General features: G+C 41.0%; 1 protein-coding gene across 2 annotated transcripts in view; it reads left to right on the forward strand.

The window, feature by feature from the left end:
• SMAP2 (small ArfGAP2) overlaps window positions 1–16,787 on the forward strand; it is a 54,624-nt gene extending 37,837 nt beyond the window's left edge. For both annotated transcript variants that reach the window (XM_042949468.1, XM_042949467.1), the window contains exons 2-10: window positions 158–291; window positions 1,557–1,642; window positions 2,616–2,694; window positions 6,115–6,201; window positions 7,238–7,319; window positions 8,565–8,674; window positions 9,478–9,643; window positions 10,102–10,418; window positions 15,410–16,787. In XM_042949468.1, coding sequence (XP_042805402.1) covers window positions 158–291; window positions 1,557–1,642; window positions 2,616–2,694; window positions 6,115–6,201; window positions 7,238–7,319; window positions 8,565–8,674; window positions 9,478–9,643; window positions 10,102–10,418; window positions 15,410–15,535 — 1,187 coding nt within the window. In that variant the 3' untranslated portion in view covers window positions 15,536–16,787. The remainder of the gene's footprint in view (window positions 1–157; window positions 292–1,556; window positions 1,643–2,615; window positions 2,695–6,114; window positions 6,202–7,237; window positions 7,320–8,564; window positions 8,675–9,477; window positions 9,644–10,101; window positions 10,419–15,409) is intronic.
• The last annotated feature ends 7,415 nt before the right edge of the window (window positions 16,788–24,202 follow it).

The raw sequence follows: 24,202 nt of genomic DNA on the forward strand, positions 1-24,202 counted from the left end.
CATGGAGAAGTGAACAAAATCAATAAAAAAAGGTGAATGTGGTAACAATTCTCTCATTTATGTTCTAGCAGAAATGTCTGATAATCTAAATATTCCAGCTTGGGCCTTGAATGTTGTTTTAATTTGTATTTTAATGCCCTGTTCTCGACCTTCACAGGGCCACGATGGGCCTCCTGGAACATTGGTGTATTCATCTGCATTCGATGTGCTGGAATCCACAGGAATCTGGGGGTGCACATATCCAGGGTAAAATCAGTTAACCTCGACCAGTGGACTCAAGAGCAGATTCAGGTACTTAAATAGCCCAACAGTATGTCAGCTGCTCTCATATTTCCATGTAAGAGCAGTTCCAGATGAATTTCAGTCAGACTGGGCACAAAGGTGAAAATAAAGGAAAATTTAGTTGTCAAACACATATGTCAAATTCTTATACCTTAATAGAGAAATTTGTAATCTTTATAGTTAAGATACAAGTTATTCTACTTATATTTTACTTTCTTCAAAACATAGTCTATGGTCTAGGATCCCATGGGTATACCCCCAAGGTATAAAGGGGATCTTTGGATTATTTTATGAGACCCCTAGCATTTGCAGATCTAACATTTGTAGTTTTAGATAGTCACACACACACACACACACACACACACACACACACACCCTCCAACTTCTAGACTTGCAATATTTTATTGCTAAAATGTCTATGCAAATCTTGCTTGCTGTTAGGTTGTTGGGCTGGGGATGAGATACTTAAGTTAGTGAGACTAGATGGCTTAAGATCTGCACCGTGATATGGCTTCATTGTTGTCTATTTTCTTCCTGCTTTGAAACTTTTAAACGTAATTAAATTGTTTTTTCTTTTTTGGGGGGTGGAGAAAGGATCTAAAGAAAACAGTTGCTAAAGTTGGCAATAGAAATAAGAGGTTATTCTTAACCAGAAAATGGCTTTAGAAATTAGACTGCTTTTATTGATTCAGTAAAAGTCTAAAAGATTAGTTGTATTTTTCAGTTACACTTTATTTTATCTTATGGAGGAAATTACATGCCATAGAGGTATTTGGGAATTTGAAGATTTAAAAACTCTTGGGATTTGTCCCTCACAAGTGCTAAGGAATCTATTTCAAAGGCCTCATGGGAAACACATTTATTGGTAATAAAGCTGAATAGATTAATTAATAGTATAAACTCAGAATTGTAGTTATTGCCCAATTATTGCCTGCCTGATTTGGTACTGATTATTGCCTATCAAGTAGACATTTTGATTGGTAGTTAATGTGTCTTGGGCCCTCAAATGGGATCTTGAATTATTACTGAATTAAATGCATCTTGTCAGATGAATCTTTCAAGAAAAAGAACTCGGGGAGGGAGGTGGGAACGACAACCATGGGGGCAAATGGTTGGCAGTGGAGAGAATGGTGTTCTGGAAATCAGGTGTGCACGTAGATCTTGGTTCTGCCATTGTTTGGTTGGTCCTTCAGTTGTAAAATGCTGCAGTTGGGTGAGTTTTCCAGTTCTTTTCTCATCTGACATTCCATGTGTCCCCATCTCTTTGATTGCAGTGCATGCAAGAGATGGGGAATGGAAAGGCAAACCGACTCTATGAAGCCTATCTTCCTGAGACTTTTCGGCGACCTCAAATAGACCCGTATCTTTTTTGGAGCAACTTAGAAGGCTGAGTGGTATTTTGGTGTTTGGGGAAAGTCACACAAGACTCAAGCCCCGTGATCTGACTGGGCCGTCTCCATGTGGTTTAGTCAAAGTCTTTCTTTCTTCTCTCCTGCCACCAACACATACAAAAAGCATATGTGTACTTTCTGATGTCGGAATGGTGCTGTCACATGGGGAAGATTCATTCAAGAATTAAGACTGCAGTAGTTCACTGAATTCTCCCAGAAAGTGACATCTCTGATAGTCTTGGCATCTCTGAAACTATTGTGTGCTGAAAAGAGTAGATTACTGTGCTGTATTGAATCAGTAAAACTACCATTCATTTGTAAATGCCTTTTCTGTGTCCTATGTGAAAGAATTAACTGTTACTGACTAGCTAATCAATAACCTTCTTCCCCTGTCAACAGGGGATAGCACCCTACTCACAACACCAAACCCCCTAAAGGCAGTACTTCTCAAATGTGGTTTGTAGACTGTCTCGCTAGAATTTTTCCTTTTGTTGGGTGCAGTAGGAACCTGTTAAAATGTAGATTTGGGGCCCTGCAAAAGATATGCAGCAGAATCTGGTAGTGGGGCACAAGAGTTAATAGCTTTAAGGGCACTCAGTTGCCTTTATTTAAGGCCTATTGACCTAAGCGTTTTAAAATAGATAATTGACTGCTGTACCAGTATTCTAGAAGAGCCACAGGTTCCTCTGATGTCCATGTGAAGAATAATCCCATTTGCTGCTATCATTACCCTGAAGGAAAGTCATAGGAAATGGCAGTAACGGTGAAGGAGGCATTGTAAGGTTTTGGTCAGGGAAACTGCATGTGAAGAAACAGGAACCATATGGAGAAACCAGGCAGGAGGGAGAGGGGAGAACAACATTACACTGAATACAGATTGACCTATTGTAGTCATACTGTAGGAAGGATTTGTTTGACTTATCCTTAATAAGCTTTCTGCAGAGCTGTCGAGGGATTTATTCGAGATAAATATGAGAAGAAGAAATACATGGACCGAAGTTTGGACATCAATGCCTTTAGGGTTGGTTATCAAGCTTTGTTCATAATGAGTAGTGTGCTTATTAATCAGGCCAGGGAAGAATTTGAGAAGAGCCACTGAAATACTCCAAAGCCATTTTTAAAAAGTAGAAAAAAACCAATTATTGGGTCAAGACGATGAAATATGGAGCAGACTTCTGCATCAGGGACAGATAGGGCAAATCATTAGTGAGTTCTTTGCCTTGATCTGTATTTAGGTGTTAGTGATTCCTACTTCCAAATTGTTTCTTCAAATGGACATATTAGGCATACTAGATCAAACAATAATATGTGTAAACATGTGTGTGTATATATGCATTTTTTTCTGTAAATGACGTCAACAAAATTAATGAAATCACGAGTTTTTCTTCAGTTTGGCCAGCATGTATTTCCAGTGTGTTGATGGGCTAATTGCCAGTGGGACCCTGTTCCTGAGAAGGGTTTTAGGAGGAAACTTCTGGTTGCCAAGCTCGCTTTCCATCCTAGGCATGTGGTTAGAATCAAATACGATGTCTGACAGCTAGGGCAAGTATAATATACAAGAGGAAATACAGCATGGTTTCTGGAAGAAGAAGATAGGTCTGACTAATGACAGCTAAAGGAGAACCAATATAATTATTTAGACCTAAAAAAACTTTTGACAAGATTCTACAGTAAATTTGCTTAGGAATAATTGACTATTTCTTTGCAGAAGTATAGAGAAGAGAGTATGGGATTCTCCAGCTCTCGCACGCACGAGCCCTGTCTGTGTCTGTCTGCCTGTCTGTCTGTCTGTCTATCTATCTATCTATCTATCTATCTATCTATCTATCATCTATCTAGTTTTGCATTTTAATGGGGGATGTACTAGCCTGTGAAATCACTTAAATTTTCACAGGGCTCTAAGTCCTTCCAGGCAATTTAAAGTCAAACTAATTGGAACATACTCCAGATTGATGTTTTGGGTTTGTGTGAAAAGGGCCATCAACTTGTAGGTGAGTTTCAATGTAGGCAGGGAAGTGCAAGGTAATACATTTAGTTGGGTAAAGATGATTCCTTCTGAACTCAGTGTGAGGGACTCTTACTTGTGGTCATCCAGAAAAGGAACCTGGAATTTATCCTAACTGTTTCAAGAAAGAATTAACCCAGTGTATAGCCACAGCTTGGATGGCATCATCAAAAAGAGTTTGGAACCAAAACACACACATCTCCTTTTATTTGTAGAAAACTATGGTCTGCTTAACTCTGTTAATTGTACCAAAAGATAAGAAATCATACAAGGTCAGAAAAGAGTATCTGAGACAATCCAGAAGATGGGGGAGGAGGGAAGAGTGGCCGTATGAAGATAGTGTTCATTCATAATTATGTTGCTGCTGTACTGTACCCATGTAAACAGCCCGTTTTAATCACGGAATGTTTTCACTTAGGAAGGAAATACCTCCTGTTTACCAAAAATCTCTTCCAAAAATTTTTTATTTGATGTACTTAGTTTTAAAAATATCCTTGTGAAGATTTATATGCCAAGAATTAATATTTGCTAAGTGAAGACAGTATCAAGTTGAAAAGAAAGTGGTTCTGTTAATTAAAGAGTATTATTTTTAAATGGACAGAGAAAGAATTTTTAACTTTGAGAAATTAAGTGTTCTGTATTAAAACATTGCACCATGTATGGAACAGACATAGCCACACGTGTTCTTTTGTGATTAAAATATCATATTACAGATAATATGAAAATTGAAGTGGAACATCTATGCCTACTCTTATCTTTACCAATGATTGTCACCTTGGTGTGTTCCCTCCTTTTTCCTATGTAGTTACTTTCTGGAGGCCTAATTATAATAGTTATATAGATTGTCTACTATTTTCATTCAATTTAGCATATCATATGTTTTTATGTACTTATATAGTGTTCATAGCTTTTAATTGTTACATCCTTCAGTGAGTAACGAGCTCACAGTATATTTTACCATTTTCCTTCTGTGGAAGAGACAATATAGGAGACAAGAGAGATTGTTTAAATTTTCCTTCGGCATAGATAATTCTGGGGTGAACTTCTTGCTGCATAGAGTTATATTTCCATATTTTAGATTATTTTCTTAAGATACGTTACAAGATATGGTATTATCTAGGTTGAAGGGCTTCAGTATTTGTCTCTTCCTCCTTTTGCTAGTATACTTTCCAGAAGTTGTACTGTTTTATACTCTGTTCTCAGCGTCATGTAAGAGGGCTAGTTCATCCATATCAACATTAGGTATTACTGAGATCTTTCTCCTCTCAAAAAAGTATTTTAAACTTCATTTTTTGATCACAGGCAAGGCTGAACATTTTTTTAAATGTACTTCCTTTTATACGCCTGTCTTAAGTTTACTCTGTGGTTTGTTTTTTTTGTTTTTGTTTTTGTTTTTTTGCATTTAAATGTTAAAAATGTGACAACATTTATTTGCTGTTAAAAATGTGACTAATAACATTATAGTCTATGAAAGCATTATGAAACTGCCTCTGGAAGTAACAGAAACTGAGACATTCTGATCTTTTATTTTTGAAGTGCTTTTGGTTTTATTCAGGACACCCTAAAAGGGATACTTTAATCCTTTTGCTCTTTTTTTTTTTTTTTGCCTTATTTCCTTGATTTTTGTGTCCCTAATCCTTAAGCTTGAAATTACAGTTTATTTCCTGACTTTTAAAAAAGGAGATAAAGACTGAGAAGACTTATGATTGAATTTAAAAATCCTTAAGCTTGAAATTACAGTTTATTTCCTGACTTTTAAAAAAGGAGATAAAGACTGGGAAGACTTATGATTGAATTTAAAAACACAAGGGAGAGAGTGCCTGGGTAGCTCAATTGTTTAAGCATCCGACTTTGGCTCAGTTCATGATCTCACAGTTCGTGGGTTTGAGCCCTGCGTCAGGCTCTATGCTGACAGCTTGGAGCTTGGAGCCTGCTTCGGATTCTGTGTCCCCCTCTCTCTCTGTCCCTTCTCCACTTGTGTTCTGTTTCTCTCTAAAAAATAAATGAACATTAAAAAAAAATAAAATCACAAAGGATATATGTCAAGTAAGATGAACATGAACTTATTCACTGTTGTACCAAGGTGAGGCGGCTCCCCTCCAAGCATGAGCAAGTTAAACTTGAGTCACAAAGGGGCAGCAAACTGGTAAAACGTTTTTAACTTCTATAGATAGCCTAGACTCACAGTTCAGGAGTCACAAATGAGTTAGGCAGAATGAGGAGGTACTTAATGGCATGTGAAAGATGTCTCTTACAGCACTAAGGCTAATGTGGAAGAGGCCAGCTCTCATGCCCCATATGAAGAAACCCCCAAGTTTGTCAGACTCTGCATCCGTTCAACAGGAATATTTTGTGTCCTTTTTGCACATTTGGAATTATAATTTTCAAACTATTAGTCACGTGTGTTCTTTGTCTTGTCTTGTTAAATCATTATAGAAAGAAAAAGATGACAAGTGGAAAAGAGGGAGTGAACCAGCTCCAGAGAAAAAAATGGAACCTGTTGTTTTTGAGAAAGTTAAAATGGTAAGTGGGAAAGTCTTTGCACTGGGTGGATGACCTCAGGTGTGTTTACATGTGGAGGGGAGGGCCTCTGGAGGGTGGCCTTCTGGTGGGTGGGGTGCGGTTGATAGCATACTGCACCACTCTTCCTGGGGCCCAAGGGCTCCACATTTACATTAGTTGCCTGCTGCCATTTCTGCTGCTTTCCCATTGCCTTCTTGCTGCCTCAGCTGCTCCGTGACTCTTCTCCTTGGGGCTGGTTGGGAGTTTGGGAACTGCATCTGCCCTTCTGAGCAGGAGGCACGTTCCATGCCGGAATGCCTAGGCTATGTGATACCTTCTGAGCAGATGCTACATTAATCCTTCTCTCTTTAGACCCTCTCTGCCTCATTTTCCTGTTGCAGTTAAGAACAGTCCAGAAGCCTGGCCGTACTAATCCATTGCACTCCTTCTTGTATTCTTGCTCTGTCATATTGAAGTAGACACCTTTCTTTTTTCACAGGACGTTGTGGCTGTAGTAGTAGATACCCTAATGTAAGAGCTTGGAATCTTGGGAGAGAGGACTTTTTACTATTTGCTTAAGGAAGAGTCTTTTATCATCACTCTGAGTCGCACTGCCTGCAGAACACAGTCATTAATGATATTGGCAGAGTGAATTAGGTAATCTTTAAACTGATCTCCCTTTTGGTATCAAAGGTTTTCTAATCACTGGGAGATTTGTTGGCTCTTGGCTCTTACACCATCAGACACCTTTGTTCTTGGCTTTTCCTGGGACCCAAACCTGCTGTTTTGGTTGGACCTCCTGGTCTGTGGTTGTCTTGGTTTCAGAAAGCCAAACAAGCACAGACGATATTTTTTTTCACTTTAGGCTTGGTTCATGCACTCGTACTTCCTGACTTGATTCTTTCACCTGACACTTCCTGAGTTTTGTTTCTTTGGTAACCCTTTGAATAACAGCAGCCATACCACAAGAATACCTGTGGCTTTACAATGAAGAGGGGGAAAAAAAGCATTTCAAAAACACCTACTTATTTCTTTCTTTAACATATTTTCACCTTAGCCACAGAAAAAAGAAGATCCACAGCTACCTCGGAAAAGCTCCCCGAAATCCTCAGCACCTGTCATGGATTTGTTGGGGCTTGGTAAGAGTCGGACTTTTCGGGGCGCCTGAGTGGCTCAGTCTGTTTAAGCATCTGACTTCGGCTCAGGCCATGATCTCGTGGTTTGTGGGTTCAAGCCCCACATGGGGCTCTGTGCTGGCAGTACAGAGCTCTCCCTCTCTCCACCCCTCCACCCCCCCCTCCAGCCCAAGATTACTATACTACTCACACTTTCTTTCTCTCTCAAAATAAATAAACTTTAAAAAAAAGTCAGACTTTTCCACTCCCATAATCTTAACAAATTATGATGAGTTCTCAGTCACCCTGGGAAGATAGGTGGAGATGGGATTCTTCAGTTTGTGTCTTCATCATTTAGATTGTTCTCTCGTGTTTTTCCTGTTGTTTTACGTCTGAGCAGTTGTTCTAAGAAGTGTTTACACTTTTCAGAATGACAGTATAGTGTCGTGGTTTAAGAGCATGGCCTTTGGAGTCAGAGGTCCATCTCTCCACTTGCTATCTATGTGACCCTGGGTAGTTTGCTTAACCTCTGAACAGTACTTTCCTAATCTGTGTCTGCAAAGATGATAAGAGTCTCTACTTCAAAAGTGCTGGAAGGATTAAATGAGATAGTGCCTCTCAAGCTCTTAGCCTCTTACCTGGCACATACTAATCATTCAGTAAAGGTCAGCAGGCTTCACTAAAGCAGCCCCTGTGAGCCATGCCCCAGCCCTCTCATTTTTCAGGTGCAGCCTGTTTCTGAGATGGCCTATTATTACCTGTGTTTATTTTTCTCCAAACCTTTGAAACCCTGAACTAGCAGTTCTGCCCCTTTCAGAAATAGAGTACTCTTTACCTTTCACAGATCTGATGACTATACTTTAGTACATTTCTGCTGATTTAGGTTATTGGCTATTTAGGTTTATAATTTCTGTACCTTTCATTTTCATTTATCTCTGAAAAAGAGATAAAAGCTACACAGCTTTACCCCTCACATAGCTGGAAGGGAGCCAGCCAGCCCGTTTGCTGTGGTGCTAATATAGCCTTCAGGCCTGGGTTTCTGCTGCCCTGTGCCTGATAGCTGGGCTGCAGGCTTCTCCGGCATGCTCCTGGGAACATAGGGTGAGGTCTTTTTTGAGAGGTCCCATCCAAGCTGGGTGGTTTCAGAAGCCTAGATTTCCAGGGCCCTGATGGAGCATAGGCCTACTCTGTCTGCTTCGCGTCTAGAATAGAAGAAAGACATGGACTTAATGAGCAGTGCTACAGGTTAGCTTTCATCTCTCTTTCCAGATGCTCCTGTGTCCTGCTCCATTGCAAATAGTAAGACCAGCAATACTCTAGAGAAGGATTTAGATCTTTTGGCTTCTGTTCCATCCCCCTCTTCTTCAGTTTCCAGAAAGGTGAGTCACGTGGGCTCCTCCGAATTAAAGAGCATTTTGAAAAGGGTAATTTTGATAACTTGGTAATGGAGCCAAGTCATACTTCCTTGGTGGAATTGGACTTCGGTTTTCTTGATTTCTTGATTCTTCCCTTAATATTGTCATCTCTGTTACAGCCCAAGATTACTATTCATTCCATTTTGTCTCCTGCCCCAAAAGAGTGAGTCCTTTGAGTGGGCTTCTGTTGAAGGTGTGTCACCTTATAAAGGCTGCTACTTTAGGTCAGCTCCTCAGCGTGAGTTACTGCCAGAGAATTTGCAGGTTTGAAAGACTTGAAACTGTTAATGACCACCATCTGTGGAATGCCTGCTTAGGACCAGGCACAGTGCTAGGTGATTTTGTATATCAGCTTGCATATTTCTTTTATAATTTAAAATATTTACCACAACCCTACAAAACAGGTAGTTTATTGATGAGGAAACATGAATTCAGAAAGGTTATGTGACTAGCCTCTCATTATGCGACTAGTAAATGGCTGTGCTGGGACCTAAACTCCGTTCTCTGTGGCTGCATCATTTGTAGGTTGTTTTTATTTGTTTGTTTTTCACCAAATCTGTAGATTTGTTCTGTAGATCAAAGAATTGTACCAGAACTTAACTATCCGGTGTTTTCACATATTTGTATGGTAGGAATGTTAGGAAGCTATTCACTTGAGCCGTGAATTCTTATTGCAGATGTTAGAAGCGGCAGAGAGATGAGGGAGGTCCTTACCGAGACCCCTGTGAGGACCATTCCAATTCTCCCCCTCCCCTCTTTGCCCTAAGGTTGTAGGTTCCATGCCAACTTCAGGGAGTGCTGGCTCTGTTCCTGAAAACCTGAACCTGTTTCCAGAGCCAGGGAGCAAATCAGAAGAAACAGGCAAGAAACAGCTCTCAAAAGACTCCATCCTTTCACTGTATGGATCCCAGACACCTCAAATGCCTGCCCAAGGTAGATTTCATGGGGGTGGTGGCAAAATGCCAGATAGAGACAAGAGGACTTCTATGCAAGAATTATTTGTTGTAACAGAGAGCAATTGCTTTGGGGGCCAGGACGTTATACTGCAAACAAACCTGAACCTGACATTTTTTTGTGAAGCTACGAAGTGTCAGCAGATGGGTAGTAATGTAACTCAGAGCCATACTCCTGTGGGGTCTGGTGTCACACTTGTGTGAAGTCTGACTCAAGGTCTGGACCTGGACCCTAAAAAGAAAGTGGCTAAGTCGGCAGCCCACTGGTAAGCTGTCGCAAGCCTTGTAGGGAATCTACTTTGCTATGTAAACGAGCATTCTGAGTTGAGTAGAAATGCTACTGAGAAATTCTAGCTGGAAAGGAGTAGCCAGTGAGAATTTAGATTGACTTTGTGCACTTTCCTCTTAAACCGATCTGTGTGTGTGTTTTCTTGGCAGCAATGTTCATGGCTCCAGCTCAGATGGCGTATCCCACAGCCTACCCCAGCTTCCCTGGGGTCACACCTCCTAACAGCATAATGGGGAGCATGATGCCCCCTCCAGTAGGCATGGTAGCTCAGCCAGGAGCTTCTGGGATGGTTGCCCCCATGGCCATGCCTGCAGGCTATATGGGTGGCATGCAGGCTTCAATGATGGGTGTGCCAAATGGAATGATGACCACCCAGCAAGCTGGCTACATGGCAGGCATGGCAGCTGTGCCCCAGACAATGTATGGGGTTCAGCCAGCTCAGCAGCTGCAGTGGAACCTTACTCAGGTAAGCTACCCCATTTACTTGGGACGAGGGTTTTTGAGCCTTCCTCAAGGCCATCTCATTTTGTCTCTTCCTTATTCTTTGAACCCTTACAGTGTAGATGAGATAGATAATGCGGAGACCTTCTTAGGTTTGCCACGCCCTTTTCTTTTCCAGATCTGCCCAATGGCAGATTTTCTGAGGAGTTCCGGGTTACTGTAAAATGAGGGCAACTGCCTAAGTCTAAATTTCTCCACACTTATATTAAAACAATAGCAGAAACAACCTATACAGATAAACAAGGAGTGCAAATAAAACCACTCATAACCCATGACTACCACATCCAGTAGACAGAATACTCCAAACTTCAAGTTACATGGTGGTGATCAACCAAATCCAGCAGAGCCGTCATCAGAGAGACTTGTGTGGAAAGACTAGAAGGTGCAGGGGCTAGAGGTGACAGAACATAGATAAAATCATCCCCTAGAAAGAGAAAGACGTATCTCAATCAGGGGCACATTGAGAAGAGGTCTGAGACTTAGCAACTAGAACTCTGGTTACGTGGAGAATCGAAAATGAGGGGCTTGAAATATACAGGGTAATACATGGTAGCTCTGGAAAAGTATTGCTTCTAGGGTAATGGAGGTGACTTAGAAGGAAGAGGTGCTCTTTGGGGACCTGGTCGTGAAGGGAAAGTAACAAATGAGAAGTGGAAAGAAGGAATTACAAGATGAGAAGATAAACCATCCTCTCCCCCCCCATCCAAATAATCATTTCACTATAGTGACAGAAGAGGGCACTCTTGAACTAAGAACTCTAGCAAGCCTCCCCAAACCCTCACACCTGGCTGTAGTATTGCTGATTCAGAAGAACAAGGCACTACAAGATAAACAGAAGGTGGCAGGTGACATTTATACAGAACTCCTATGGGAAGAAACTAGAAAATGAAAATCAAAACATTTCAATAAATGAAAATTCTCCTCCCCAAAACCGCCATGAACAGAAGAAAACTGTTACACAAACCACCAACCTGAAGGAAATGCCCTTTAATACTGGAAGACAAAACAGCTTGAATCAGAAATTTAAAAGCTTAGAACCAAAATCGACAAAAAACTGGAAGTTGTGAAATGAAACTACTAAATTCAGGAAGTAAATTGAAAAAAGACAATTATCATAGAAATAAAGACTGAATTACAGGTTACCCAGAGGAGAATAGATTCAACTGAAAATACATTTGGCATTGAAGAAAGTCATGAAACAGGTAAGAGAATGGAAACTAAATATAGAAAGCAGGAAAATAAATCCAAGAGAAAGTGATACAGAAATTAAGCAAAGAAGGCCTAACATAAATATATTTGGAGACTGCCAAAGAAGAAAAACAATATAGTGGAGCAGAATTAATATATTTAAATCTGTAATACAAGAAAAATTCCTATAAATAAAAGACTTGAATACAATATTGAAAGAGCCTACTGTGTATGGAAAAGTTGATCCAGAATGGTCAACTCTAACATACATCTCAGTAAACTTTGAGACTTTATGGAACAAGAAAAATTCTCAGGGGTCCAACCCTCTCCTTACCACCACCCAACCCCCAAGATCTGCCATCTATAAAGCAAAAGGAACAGACTTATAACAGCAACAGACAAAACAACAACAATGGGAGTAGGGTTTTCAAGGTACTCACGTACACATGAGACAGGTATTTCATAGCTAGACAAGCTATCATCCTTCAAGGATTGAAGCTATTAAAAAAAATCTTTAAAAAAATCTTAAATATGTAAGAAGTCAAGACTTATAAGTCTTTCCTGAGGAGTATACCAGAAGACAAGCTTCATCCATTTAAGAGATGACTGAGGACATTTTGGCAGAAGGACCGATGGTGATTAAATATTTAATTGAGAATCTAAAATTAAGGTAATGATAAGGGTAGAAGAATATATATTGTATTCTGAACAAACAATGCAACTGAACATAATGGGAGGAGAAAGTGAGAAGGGGGAAGTAGAATAAACTGATTGTTAGGAAATAGGTGGAAGTCCAAGGGTGAAATAAGCTGACAAACCAAATGGTAGAAACTTGAGTACAGACTAAAGCAAGCAAAAGAAAGTATTAGCATAAAGGTAACCACTAGAACAAAAATGAAACTTTATAAATGCCAAGCAAATATTTTAGAAGAAAATGGAATGCATAGACTATGAAGTACAGCAAATATAATAAACACAGCAAAAATGTAATGTGATAAAATTAAGACCAAACACATCAGTCATATCAATAGGTAGCTCTTCTATGAAAAGAAAAAGATGTTTAAATTGGCTCACAGAGCAATGGCTGATTTTACACTAGATACAAAGAAACCCAACTGAAACAAGAGTGATTCCAAGTCTGAAAGCAAAGAGATGGGCGAAGGAGTATCGGTGGAGCAGCGTGCGTGCGTGTCCACACGTACGCATGCCCTTGCTATCTTTCTCAAGTTTAGGAGGCGATGTTTAACTGCTTTATAAAAACTGTCTTCGTGCTTTCCTTTTTCTGGAGTCTGGAATCATCTATATAGTATTGGTCTTTGGAGATAGGGTGGAATTCGGAATTCCCGTGTGCCACTGTATGGGCCTTTTGCTTTTTTTGTGTGTACTAATTCTTTGATAGCTTTCTCTGTTCTATGAAAGTCAGCTGTGGAAAACTCTAGGTGCCTAGATTAGCCAGTGAACCTAGGGTTTCAAATTCATTTATCAAAGATTATACCAAGCAGTCTGTCTCATGACTTTTTAGTTTCCTGTTTCAGTAGTTATTTCTCCCTTGTCATTTCCTATTTTGTATGTTTGTGTTCTCCTTTCCCTTTGCCCTTGCTTTCAATTAGGTTAACTGGTGGTCTATTTTGTTAATTATATATATATTTTTTAAAACCCACAGGATTTTGTTTTATTTATTCCACAAGTTTTTGTTTGTTTGTTTTTGACTTCAATTTCTGGTTTATCTCTATTGTTTCCTTCTTATGCTGTCTTTTGATTCACTTTTGCTTTTCTTTTTCTAGCTTTCATAGGTGGGATTTTAATTTGCCTATTTTCAGTCCTTCATGTTTATTTGTATAAGTAATGAAGTGCTGTGAAACTGATTAGGACATGTCAAGAGGACATATGAGCCAACTTCCAGAGGCTCCCACTGTCCAAACGTGGGATAGTGTGAACATCCAAAAGAGTCATACTGATGGATTATAACACTGAAGGGAAAACAAAAATCCATGAGTCCATAGTGATTCATACTTTTTTTTTAACGTTTATTTATTTTTGGGACAGAGAGAGACAGAGCATGAACTGGGGAGGGGCAGAGAGAGAGGGAGACACAGAATCGGAAGCAGGCTCCAGGCTCTGAGCCATCAGCCCAGAGCCCGACGCGGGGCTCGAACTCACGGACCGTGAGATCGTGACCTGAGCTGAAGTCGGCCGCTCAACCGACTGAGCCACCCAGGCGCAGTCTGGGTGTGGAAGAGAGAGGGAGGGAAAGCCTTATTTACAGTGCCTTAGATTTACAGTGCCTAGATGCCTTATGGCATCTAGTAATTGTAGAAAGAATAGGGTATTCACATATTCTCCAAGAAATACCCTTTAGATTACATACACATTACAGTGAAAAAAAACACAGTGGATACTACCCTAGCCAAGTGCTCAAACATCAGATTAGCAACAATGGGACAAATTAACATCATGTGCCTCCTGGTATCTTGTACTAAGAAGGACACAATATCACTTCTATAGAAATCTTGCCAAAAGTATTTAACTTGGATCCAATCATGAGAAAATGTAAGGTGAATCCAAATCAGAGGATTTACTGCAAAATAACGGCCTGGATTCCTAAAACGGTGTCAAGAAAGAAAAAGTGGTGGGGGAATTATTCTATATTAAAGGAGACAAGAGACATGAAAATGAACTGTAACATATATTATTGTATTCATATCAAATTTCTTGTATTGTGGTTCTAGGAAAGTGTTCTTTCTTATGAGATGCCTCCTAACTTACTAAGAGATGAAATGTTATGTTCTGTAATTTTCAATGCTCATCAAAAATTCATATATATATACATATATATGTGTGTGTGTGTGTGTGTGTGTGTATATATATATATATATATATATATATATATATATGAAGATCCCACACAAGATATATCTATCTCAGAGAGAAAATATGGCAAGGTGTTAACAATTGTGAATTTAAGGAAGGATATATGGGTTTTGTTATATTCTTTCAGCTTTTCTATAAGCTTGAGGTTTTCTTTAAAAAATATTGGTGGGAGAAAAATAGAACTTCTCAAGAAAAACACTTGTACAGAAATGTACCAGGCTTGGGAAATTTAAGGCATTTTTCTTGATAAGTAGTTTCTTCTGTTCACTTCCAGAGGCCAGTCTTTCAGTCTCATTCATAAAGAGGCCTCAGCCCCACCCAGACCTTATTCCACTGGTTCTTTTCACCCAGCAACTTCCCTTCTCACACACTGAAGACACGTTGGTCTTTTTTTCTTTCTTTCTTTCTTTTTTTTTTTTTTTTTTTTTTTTTTTTTGCCTTCCTTTGTTCATTCTGAACAGTCCAGTTTCTCTTTCTTTTTCTCTGACACTGACAGTAATAACTCTGCTGGAGATAGGACAGGAGTGCTGGTCCGGGGCTCCTCTGTAACTCTCGGGGCCGGCAAGTTAACAATAGGCCCCTTCTTTTTAGGATGAAAGATTAGAAAGGAATAAAGAGAACAGCTTCTCACGATGCTTTTATGTTGACTAGCCCTAGGATTCCTTTCCTTCCCTGAGCACTCGTCTCTGTCAACATCTCTTTTCTGAAAAGTCCTTCATTTACGTGATCTGGAGCCCTCAAAATGATCTGTTAAGGTTGAGGGCAGATCTGTCCCATAACAGTTTCCCTTGTCTCATTGCCCCCTCCCCGCAGACAGAAGGACTCCTACCCTGTCTTTTTGCAGTAATTGGCTGCATGCCCACAGCCTGGTCTGAAAGTCTCCTCTCTCCCTTTCAGATGACCCAGCAGATGGCTGGGATGAACTTCTGTGGAGCCCATGGCATGCTGAGCTATGGACAGTCGATGAGCGGCGGAAATGGACAGGCAGCAAATCAGACTCTCAGCCCTCAGATGTGGAAATAAAAAACAAAACACCTGTATGGCTACCATTCTCCTCAGCCCTCTCTCCCCCACTTTTCCTCTTTCCCCAACTCCTCCCACCCCATCCCCCTTTCCTACCTCTCTGTTTGGTTTAGAAATTACTCAATCTGTCGTTTGGGGGTTGGCATTCTGCCCAGCCCAGCCACTTCCCGGACACGCAGGCCTCTCTGTTGCTTTATGACGAACATGTCCCCTCGCCATCCCGCCTTCCTCTGCAGCCTCAGCCCCAGTCCTCTCCTGGCACCAGCACCTTAGGAATTGTTGGCAGAAGGCACTTAAACTGTGGGAGAAAAGTGCACACCTTTGAGTACCTTTCCCGTGAGGTTAAACCTCCTATCAGACTCTCAGGAAGGTCTGTAGGTGTTGTCTTTTAGGCAAAGAGGGGAAGGTGTAGAGGTACTTCCGTATGTGTTGCTAAGCTATTTCTGCATGTTTAAATTTTTGGTTGAAGAGGGAGGCATCATGCTCCCATAATTTATGGGAAAGAAGAAGTACTGAAATCAAATTAAATACCCCTTGCGTCTTAGGTCAGGTTGGCCCTAGCCCTGAGCTGAGGCAAACACCCTGCTGTAGGGATGAGCAAAAATACTACTCTACTTTGCCCTGAATCGAGGCTTCAGGACTCGCCGCTTCAGTCAGCATTTATTAGCACCAAAGACTTTACGAAGGTCCCACACGAGAACACACACCCTGCCCCGCCTCCATGCTACCTGCAGTGGGATCTGGCTGTATGGCTGGAGGACCAGTCCCTCCTGCCGGAATGCAGAGCTTAATGTGTGTACTGCGTGTGTGTGTGTGTGTGTGTGCGTGTGTGCGCGCGTGTGTGCGCGCGTGTGTGCGCGTGGATCCTCTCCCCATCTGCTCTGGGTGTTTTGTTTTGTTTTAGGTTTACACAGAGAGGAGTTAATTTATCAACAGCCTAAAACTGTTGCCACTTTTTCTTATAGTTTAAAAAAATTGCAGTCTCACAGATCGCTCTCTTCCTCCTCCCCCTTCTCTCCCAATCCGCCAGTCACTCTCTCATGCCTATGGTATCCCAGGCTGCTGTTTCCCCACCTTCTCCAGGTGTGTGAGGCAGAGAGCCTGGAGCTTTCCTCTCGGTCATTATTCACCCTACGTGAAAATTAAAACGAGAAAACTTTGCTTAAAAGATTTCACCTGTGGGAACCACAATTCCTGGTTGCCTTTCTCCTGTGTATGTGTAAATTCCTTAATAAATATTGCAGGGAAGGACCATTTGCTTGGCTCTTGCTGTGTATCACTCACGGAGGAGGGGGAGCCGCACCTAGGTTTTCTGCTTTCCAAGCGCAGTTCCCCCACTTCCTGGATTCTAAAAAAATTCTATACTGGGCATGCCCCAAGGACAGGGCCCAGGCTCCGGTGGTCAGAGAGGGGAGCTTTGTCCTTTGTCCAGTGGTGTCTGGAGGCGTGAGCTGAGGGAACCGTGCTTATCCGCTCCCGCTAGAGCCACAGAACACGGAACCCAGAAGTCCTTTACTCCCCAACAGATAGAGAAGCCGAGAGCCACCTCCCTTCCTGCCGCCCTCCCTTCTTTCCTTTGAGGACACCTTCTAAATACCTTCAGAGGTAATGAGAGGATAGCACAGTGGCGAAGAAAGTAAGCTCTGGATCAGGCTGCCAATATTCATATCCCCTCCTGGGCAAGCTACCGAACCCCTGCGTCTCAGTGTAAAGTGGACCCAATGGTCAAATGAAGCAATTCCTGTGGTACATTCTGCGCGGTATTGGACCCTGAGCATTCAAATGTTAGCAAGGATCGTGTGCCAGGCCTATGCTGGGCATTAACTCATTCAGCAAATATTTCATAAGTGTTTTCGCAATATGCCAAACACTAAGCAATGAATCAATACTCCTCAATTTCATGGGATAAGTGTGGCAGGAGAGACAGAAAACAAGTAAATAGACTGTTTAATTTCAGATAGTAACAGTACAAGGTAGGACAAGTCAAGAGGAGAGAGTGGGTGCGTGATCACCAAGATGGAGTGAGTAGTCAGGAAGTTACATTTGAACTGAGACCTGAATAAGCAGCCACTTCTGTGGAGATTTGGAAAGACAATAGAGCAAGCGTAAATGTCTGCCTTGGAAATTGTTTGGCTGGAGGTATTGGTTTGGGAGTCATCAGGGTATGGATGGTGTGTGAAGCCGTGAGACCAGATGAAGTACCTAAGGAGAAAGCATGGAGAGAAGAGGACTGAGCCTTGGGACCCATCAGCTTGTAGAATTTGGGAAGAACAGATGAGCAAAAATGAATCTGACATAGTTTCTGCTCTTAAGTTCACAGTCTCATGGCACAACAGATTTAGAATTGCTTATACGGTATATTACGGGAGCTCAGGGGCTCCTAGCCCAGTCAGGGATACCTCTCTAAGGATCAGGGTGTCAGAACTAGTCTTACAGGGGAGGTAGGAGTTAACCAGCAGGTTGGATGTGAGCGGGGAGAAGAGTATAAAAGACAGCACCCTGTGAACAAAGATAAAGAGCAAGAACATTTGGGGAAGCACAAGCAGTTCATTGTATGGTCTGATGTGAGTCGGTACGGGGAGGAGTGAGACTGAGGTATGGCCAAGCCAGATCATGGGGGCTTCCTATGCCCTAGGAAGGAGTTAGCCTTAATGTTGTAAAGGGTGGAGTGACACAGAGTTGCGTTTGAGGCTGCTCACTCTTGCACTGCTGAGAACAATGTGTTCGAGGGAACGAGACCAGATCTAGTGGACCAGAGAGATGGCGAAAGCTGAACCCAGGCCATGGTAGGTGGGGGTAGGGGAGAATGGAGTGAGAGCAGCATTTCATGAACTGCGTATGAGGCATGTGAGATGCTAAAAGGTGTCCCACAACACCGAAATAAGTTTGGGAAAGACCTCATGTTATATCGCCTCTTGTGCATCTAGAATATAATATCCACATAGTAATGGCTCTGAAAAGTCCTGTGGTAAAGACTTAAAAAAAAAAAAAAAAAATCAATAGGCCAGGGCGCCTGGGTGGCTCAGTTGGTCAAGCCTCTGACTTCGGCCCAGGTGATGATCTCACCGTTTGTGAGTTCAAGCCCCACACTGGGCTCTGTGCTGACAGCTCAGAGCCTGGATCCTGTTTCAGATTCTGTTTCCCTCGCTCTCTGCCCCTCCCCCACTCACGCTCTGTCTCTGTCTCTCTCAAAAATAAACATTTTTTTTTAATTTTTAATGTTTATTTATTTTTGAGAGAGACAGCGATAGAATGTGAGTGGGTTAAGGATAGAGAGAGAGGAAGACACAGAATCTGAAGCAGGCTCCAGGTTCCAAGCTGTCAGCACAGAGTCCGACGTGGGGTTCGAACTCACAAGCTGTGAGATCATGACCTGAGCTGAAGTCAGACGCTCAAACAACTGAGCCACCCAGGCGCCCAAAAATAAATAAACATTTTTAAAAAAAGATTCTTCCATGTCTCTCATGGCTTGAGAGCTCATTTCTTTTTAGCACTAAATAATATTTCATTGTCTGGATGTCCCACAGTTTACTTATCAGTTCACTTGCTGAGGGACATCTTGGTTGCTTCCAAGTTTTGACAAGGATAAATAAAATTGCTGTAAATACCCATGTGCAGGTTTTTGTGTGGACATAAGTTTCTAATTCATTTGAGTAAATAGCGTGGAGTATAATTGCTGGGTCATATGATAAGAGTATGATTACTTTTGTAAGAAACTGCCAAAACTCTTCCACAGTGGCTGAACCATGCTGCATTCCCATCAACAATGAATGAGTGTCCCTGTTGTGCCACATGCTCATCAGCGTTTGGTGTTGTCGGTGTTTTCTATCATGGCCATTCTACTAGGGGTATGGTGGTATCTCATTGTTTTAATTTGTAATCCCCTACTGACGTGGTGTCGAAAACATTTTCAGATGCTTACTTGGTATCCATATGCCTTCCTTGGTGAGGCGTCTGTTCAGGTCTTTGCCGATTTTAAAAATCAGGTTGTTTTCTTAGTGTTGTGTCTTAAGAGTTCTTTGTGTACTTTGGATAACAGTCCTTTTTCAGAGGTGTTCTTTTGCAAGTAGTTTTTCCCAGTCTGTGGCTTGTCTTTTCATTTTCTTGAGTAAGACCTTTTTTTCGTGTTTTTCTAGCATTTACCAAGACTTATTTTTTCGTGAAATCCATTTTTTATCTGGAATATCTAATAACCATAGAATATTACTTGGGGAAAACAACCAGAAAAAAATATCTTAGGAATGAGAATTGGAGGTCTCAGTAATGGATGAGATGTGGGATGGAGGGAGAGAAGGAATCAAATCTCCCACGTTTCTAGCTTGTTCGAGAGAATTAATAGGAGGAAAAGCTGGCTTTTCCCTCTCAGAGGGCAGCTACAGAAAATTAGAAGTTTGGTTTTAGGCATGGTGAATTTGCAATGCCTGTGGTATATTCAGGTCTGGTTGACCAGCTGGAAATGGATTTGAGTCTGAGGTTTGTTCAAGGAAGAAGCTAAGATGGAGAAATGAACTTGAGAGCCCCATGGAGGTGGTAATCGATGACATGGGATTGGAGGGGATCATACAGGATGGATTTTTTTTTAAATAAGAGCAGGAGCATCTGGGTGGCTTAGTCAGTTAAGCATCCAACTCTTGGTTTTGGCTCAGGTCATGATCTCGCAATTGGCGGGTTCCACACTGACAGTGTGAAACCTGCTTGGGATTCTCTCTCTCTCTCTCTCTCTCTCTCTGCCCCTCCCCTGCTCATGCGCGCTCGCTCTCTCTCTCTCTCTCTCTCTCTCTCTCTTGTCTCTCTCTCTCTCTCTGTCTCTCTCGAAATAAATAAATAAACTTAAAAAAAAAATAAGAGCAGTGGGCTGGGCACAGAATCTTGGGGGAATTATTCATGACTTTTTCTTTCTTCCTCCCTCCCTCTCTCTCTCTCTCCATTTCTTTCTTTCTTTCTTTCTTTCTTTCTTTCTTTCTTTCTTTCTTTCTTCTTTTTCTTTCTTTCTTTTTCTTTTCTTTTCTTTCTTTCTTTCTTTCTTTCTTTCTTTCTTTCTTTCTTTCTTTCTTTCAGAGCGAAGGGGCACAAGTGAGCAAGGGGCAGAAAGAGAATCCCATGAGGGGCAGGGAGGGAGAGAGAAGCAGAGTTCACTGGATGCAGGGCTCGAGCTCATGAGGACCCGAGCTGCAGTCCACAGTCCAGTGCCTAATTGAGTGAGCCATTCAGGCGCCCCTGGCAAAACAAAACGAGTCCAAGAAAGTGCAATGTCAAGAAGCCTTAGGGACAAGAATATCAAGAAGGAGAGATGATCACAAATATCAAATTAGCAGGAAAATTCAGTGAGATAATGGATTGATAAAAGGACTATTTAATTCAGCATTTGGAAACTTAATGCAGAAGCAGTTTTGTGGAATGGTGGGGCCAGAAGCCAGAGTATGGTGGGCTGGGGAATGAATTGAAGGAGCTGAAAAAGTAGAGAAACAAGCTCTGTTCAGTACGTGGTAAGCTTTAAGGGTTTCTCTTTTTTGTTTTTAGTTTTTTTTAATGTTTATTTTTGAGAGAGACACAGAGCACAAGCGGAGGAGGGGCAGAGAGCGAGGGAGACACAGAATCCGAAGCAGGCTCCAGGCTCTGAGTTGTCAGCACTGAGCCCCGTACAGGGCTTGAACCCACAAACAGCGAGATCATGACCTGAGCCAAATTTGGACGTTTAACCGACTGAGCCACCCAGGTGTCCCTAATGATTACTCTTAAGAATATAAATAGGGGGGGCACCTGGCTGGCTCAGTCGGTTGAGCGTCCGACTTCGGTTCAGGTCATGATCTCACAGTTCGTGGGTTCGAGCCCTGCATCGAGCTCTGTGCTGACAACTCAGAGCCTGGAGCCTGCTTCGGATTCTGTGTCTCCCTCTCTCTCTGACCCTCTCCCACACACTCTCTCTCTCTCTCTCTCTCTCAAAAATAAACATTATAAAAATAAAAAATAATAATTTAAAAGAATAGAAATAGGGTATGTAAATCACAAACCAATAAAGAGGGAAACTTTGGAATAAGAAAATGCAAATAAATAAAAATATCGAGTCTGTAAGCTTAAGGCGAACTAAGAATAAAAAGTAAAAATAGAAAGGTAGAATAGAATTAATAATACAATAAATGGAATATTCAAAATATTGAGATTGTCAGATTGGATAATTAAAATCCATTCTCTTGCTTTTTAGACCTTTTTTCTTCTAAGACCACCTGCCTTAAACTGAAGTGTATCCTTTGGAAGTTCCTTTAGTGAAGGTCTTTTTGAGTCTTGCCAGAAGCATAAGGACAGGAAAATGTTTAAAATGAAAGAATGGAAAAAGAAAGATCAAGCAAATAATCAAAAGTGAGCAGAGGTCAATATATTGACAAAATAGACTTTAAGGCAGAAAGCAGTATTAGAAACGGAGGATTTCTGTAATAACTAACAGTTCAATTCACAAGGAAAATATAATTCTAAACCAGTATGCATTTTTAACAGCCTCAAAATAAAGCAGACATTTATAGAACTTCAAGGGGAAAGAGATGATCTACCATCAGCGCATAAAACAATCTCCATCAGGCTTTTTTGTAGAAACTGACAGTCTGATTCTAAAATTTATCTGGAATTGCAAATGACCTAGAATAGCATGATAATTTTGGAAAAAGAACAAACATTTGGAGAGATTACACTACCAGATTTTAAGATTTATTCTGAAACTAGAGTAAGTGTGGAATTGGTGCGGAATAGATAGATCAACACAGTTGAATATAGAGCCCAGTAACAGCCCCAGGCACGTTGATTTACGAAAGCAGCAATGCAGAGTAGTGAAAGGAAAGTTGTTCAAATAAAGGATGCTGGGACATTAGATATACATTTAGAAAAAAGTGAAAGTTGACCCTCTACCTCACACCATAACAAAAATGAACTCTAGGTGGATTGCACATCTAAATGTGAAGTGCAAAATGATAAAGCTCCGAAAAGGTCATATGAGAGAATATCTATTTGTGGTAGAAGGAAAAAACTGAATAGCACTAATCATAACGAGGTTATACAGTTGACTAGATTAAAACTAAGAACTGTTTGTCAAAAGATTCCATTAAGCCAGTGGAAAGGCTTGCCACAGAATAAGAATATATTTGAAACGCATGATTAAGGACTTGTATCCAGAGTATATGAAGAACTCCTACAAAATTAGAAAGAGACAGACAACCTAGCAAAAACTAGGGAATGGAGACCTGATTGGCCACTTCAAGGGGATATCCAAATAACTAACAAATATATGAAGAGATGCCCAATCTCACGAGTAATTAGGAAAATACAAATAAGACCATAATGAGACATTACTGAACACCTACCAGAATGGCTAAAATGGAAAAAGGTAATCCAAGTGTTGACAAGAACGTGGGCAAGGGGAACTCTCCTGCACAGTTGGTGGGAGTATAAATGGATACAACTACCCAAACGTCCATCCGCAGAAAAATGAATACACTGGGGTATACTCATACAATAGAATACTAAACAGCAGTGGATATTATCGAACTACAGTTCTATATAACCACATAGAGGAATCTCACAAACTTAACACTGAACACATTTTTCACTATTTTATTTGCAAGTATGGTGCAGACGTAGTGATGCTTCCCCCCTAAATATCTGAGCATGCACTTCCTAAGAATGATATAGTCTCCTACCTATCTAACCACAATGCCATTTTCATACCATTGTAAATTAATAATTCTGTATCACCTAAAATTCAGTCCATTTTCAACTTTTGCCACTTATCCCAAGAATGTCCTTTGTTGCTTTTTTTTTAACCATTGCATTTGATTACTATGTCTACTTGATTTCTTTTAGTTTGAAGCCGTGTCAACTTCTCCCCCCCCCCCCATGCCATTGCCTTTTTGAAGGACTCAATCCAATTGTTGAAAAGTTCTACATTTTTTTTTAAAGAAAGCTTGTTTATTTATTTTGAGGGAGAGAGCACAGGGGAGGGGCAGATAGAGAAGGGGAGAGAGAATCCGAAGCAGGCTCTGGGATGTCAGCACAGAGCCTGACGCTGGGCTCCATCTCACAAACCATGAAATCATAACCTGAACTGAAATCAAGAGTTGGATGTTTAACCAAATGAGCCACCCAGGCACCCAAAAATTTCTACATTATTTATCTACCTGGAAACTGGAAACTAGGTCTAGAGGACCAATTAGATTCAGGTTAAATATGTTGGCAGGAATATCTCATAGTTTATTTGGGGTACATCTTATCACTCCAGGGAGCAAAAGATACCCAGAAGGGGCTTATACAGTAATTGGCAAAAATAAGATGCATTAATATGAAAATATTAAGGGTGTTCAATCAAGAAGAGAAAGATATAATTTATAGTATAGTGGTATGTACTGATATGGATGCACCATAGATTTTAGATTTAATGCCCTTCTTGGATAAAGAAATTGTGGTTTATATACACAATGGAGTACTACGTGGCAATGAGAAAGAATGAAATATGGCCCTTTATAGCAACGTGGATGGAACTGGAGAGTGTTATGCTAAGTGAAATAAGCCATACAGAGAAAGACAGATACCATATGTGTTCACTCTTATGTGGATCCTGAGAAACTTAACAGGAACCCATGGGGGAGGGGAAGGAAAAAAAAAAAAGGAGGTTAGAGTGGGAGA

Source organism: Panthera leo, chromosome C1 (genome assembly GCF_018350215.1).
Source record: "Panthera leo isolate Ple1 chromosome C1, P.leo_Ple1_pat1.1, whole genome shotgun sequence".
NCBI classification, from domain to species: domain Eukaryota; kingdom Metazoa; phylum Chordata; class Mammalia; order Carnivora; family Felidae; genus Panthera; species Panthera leo.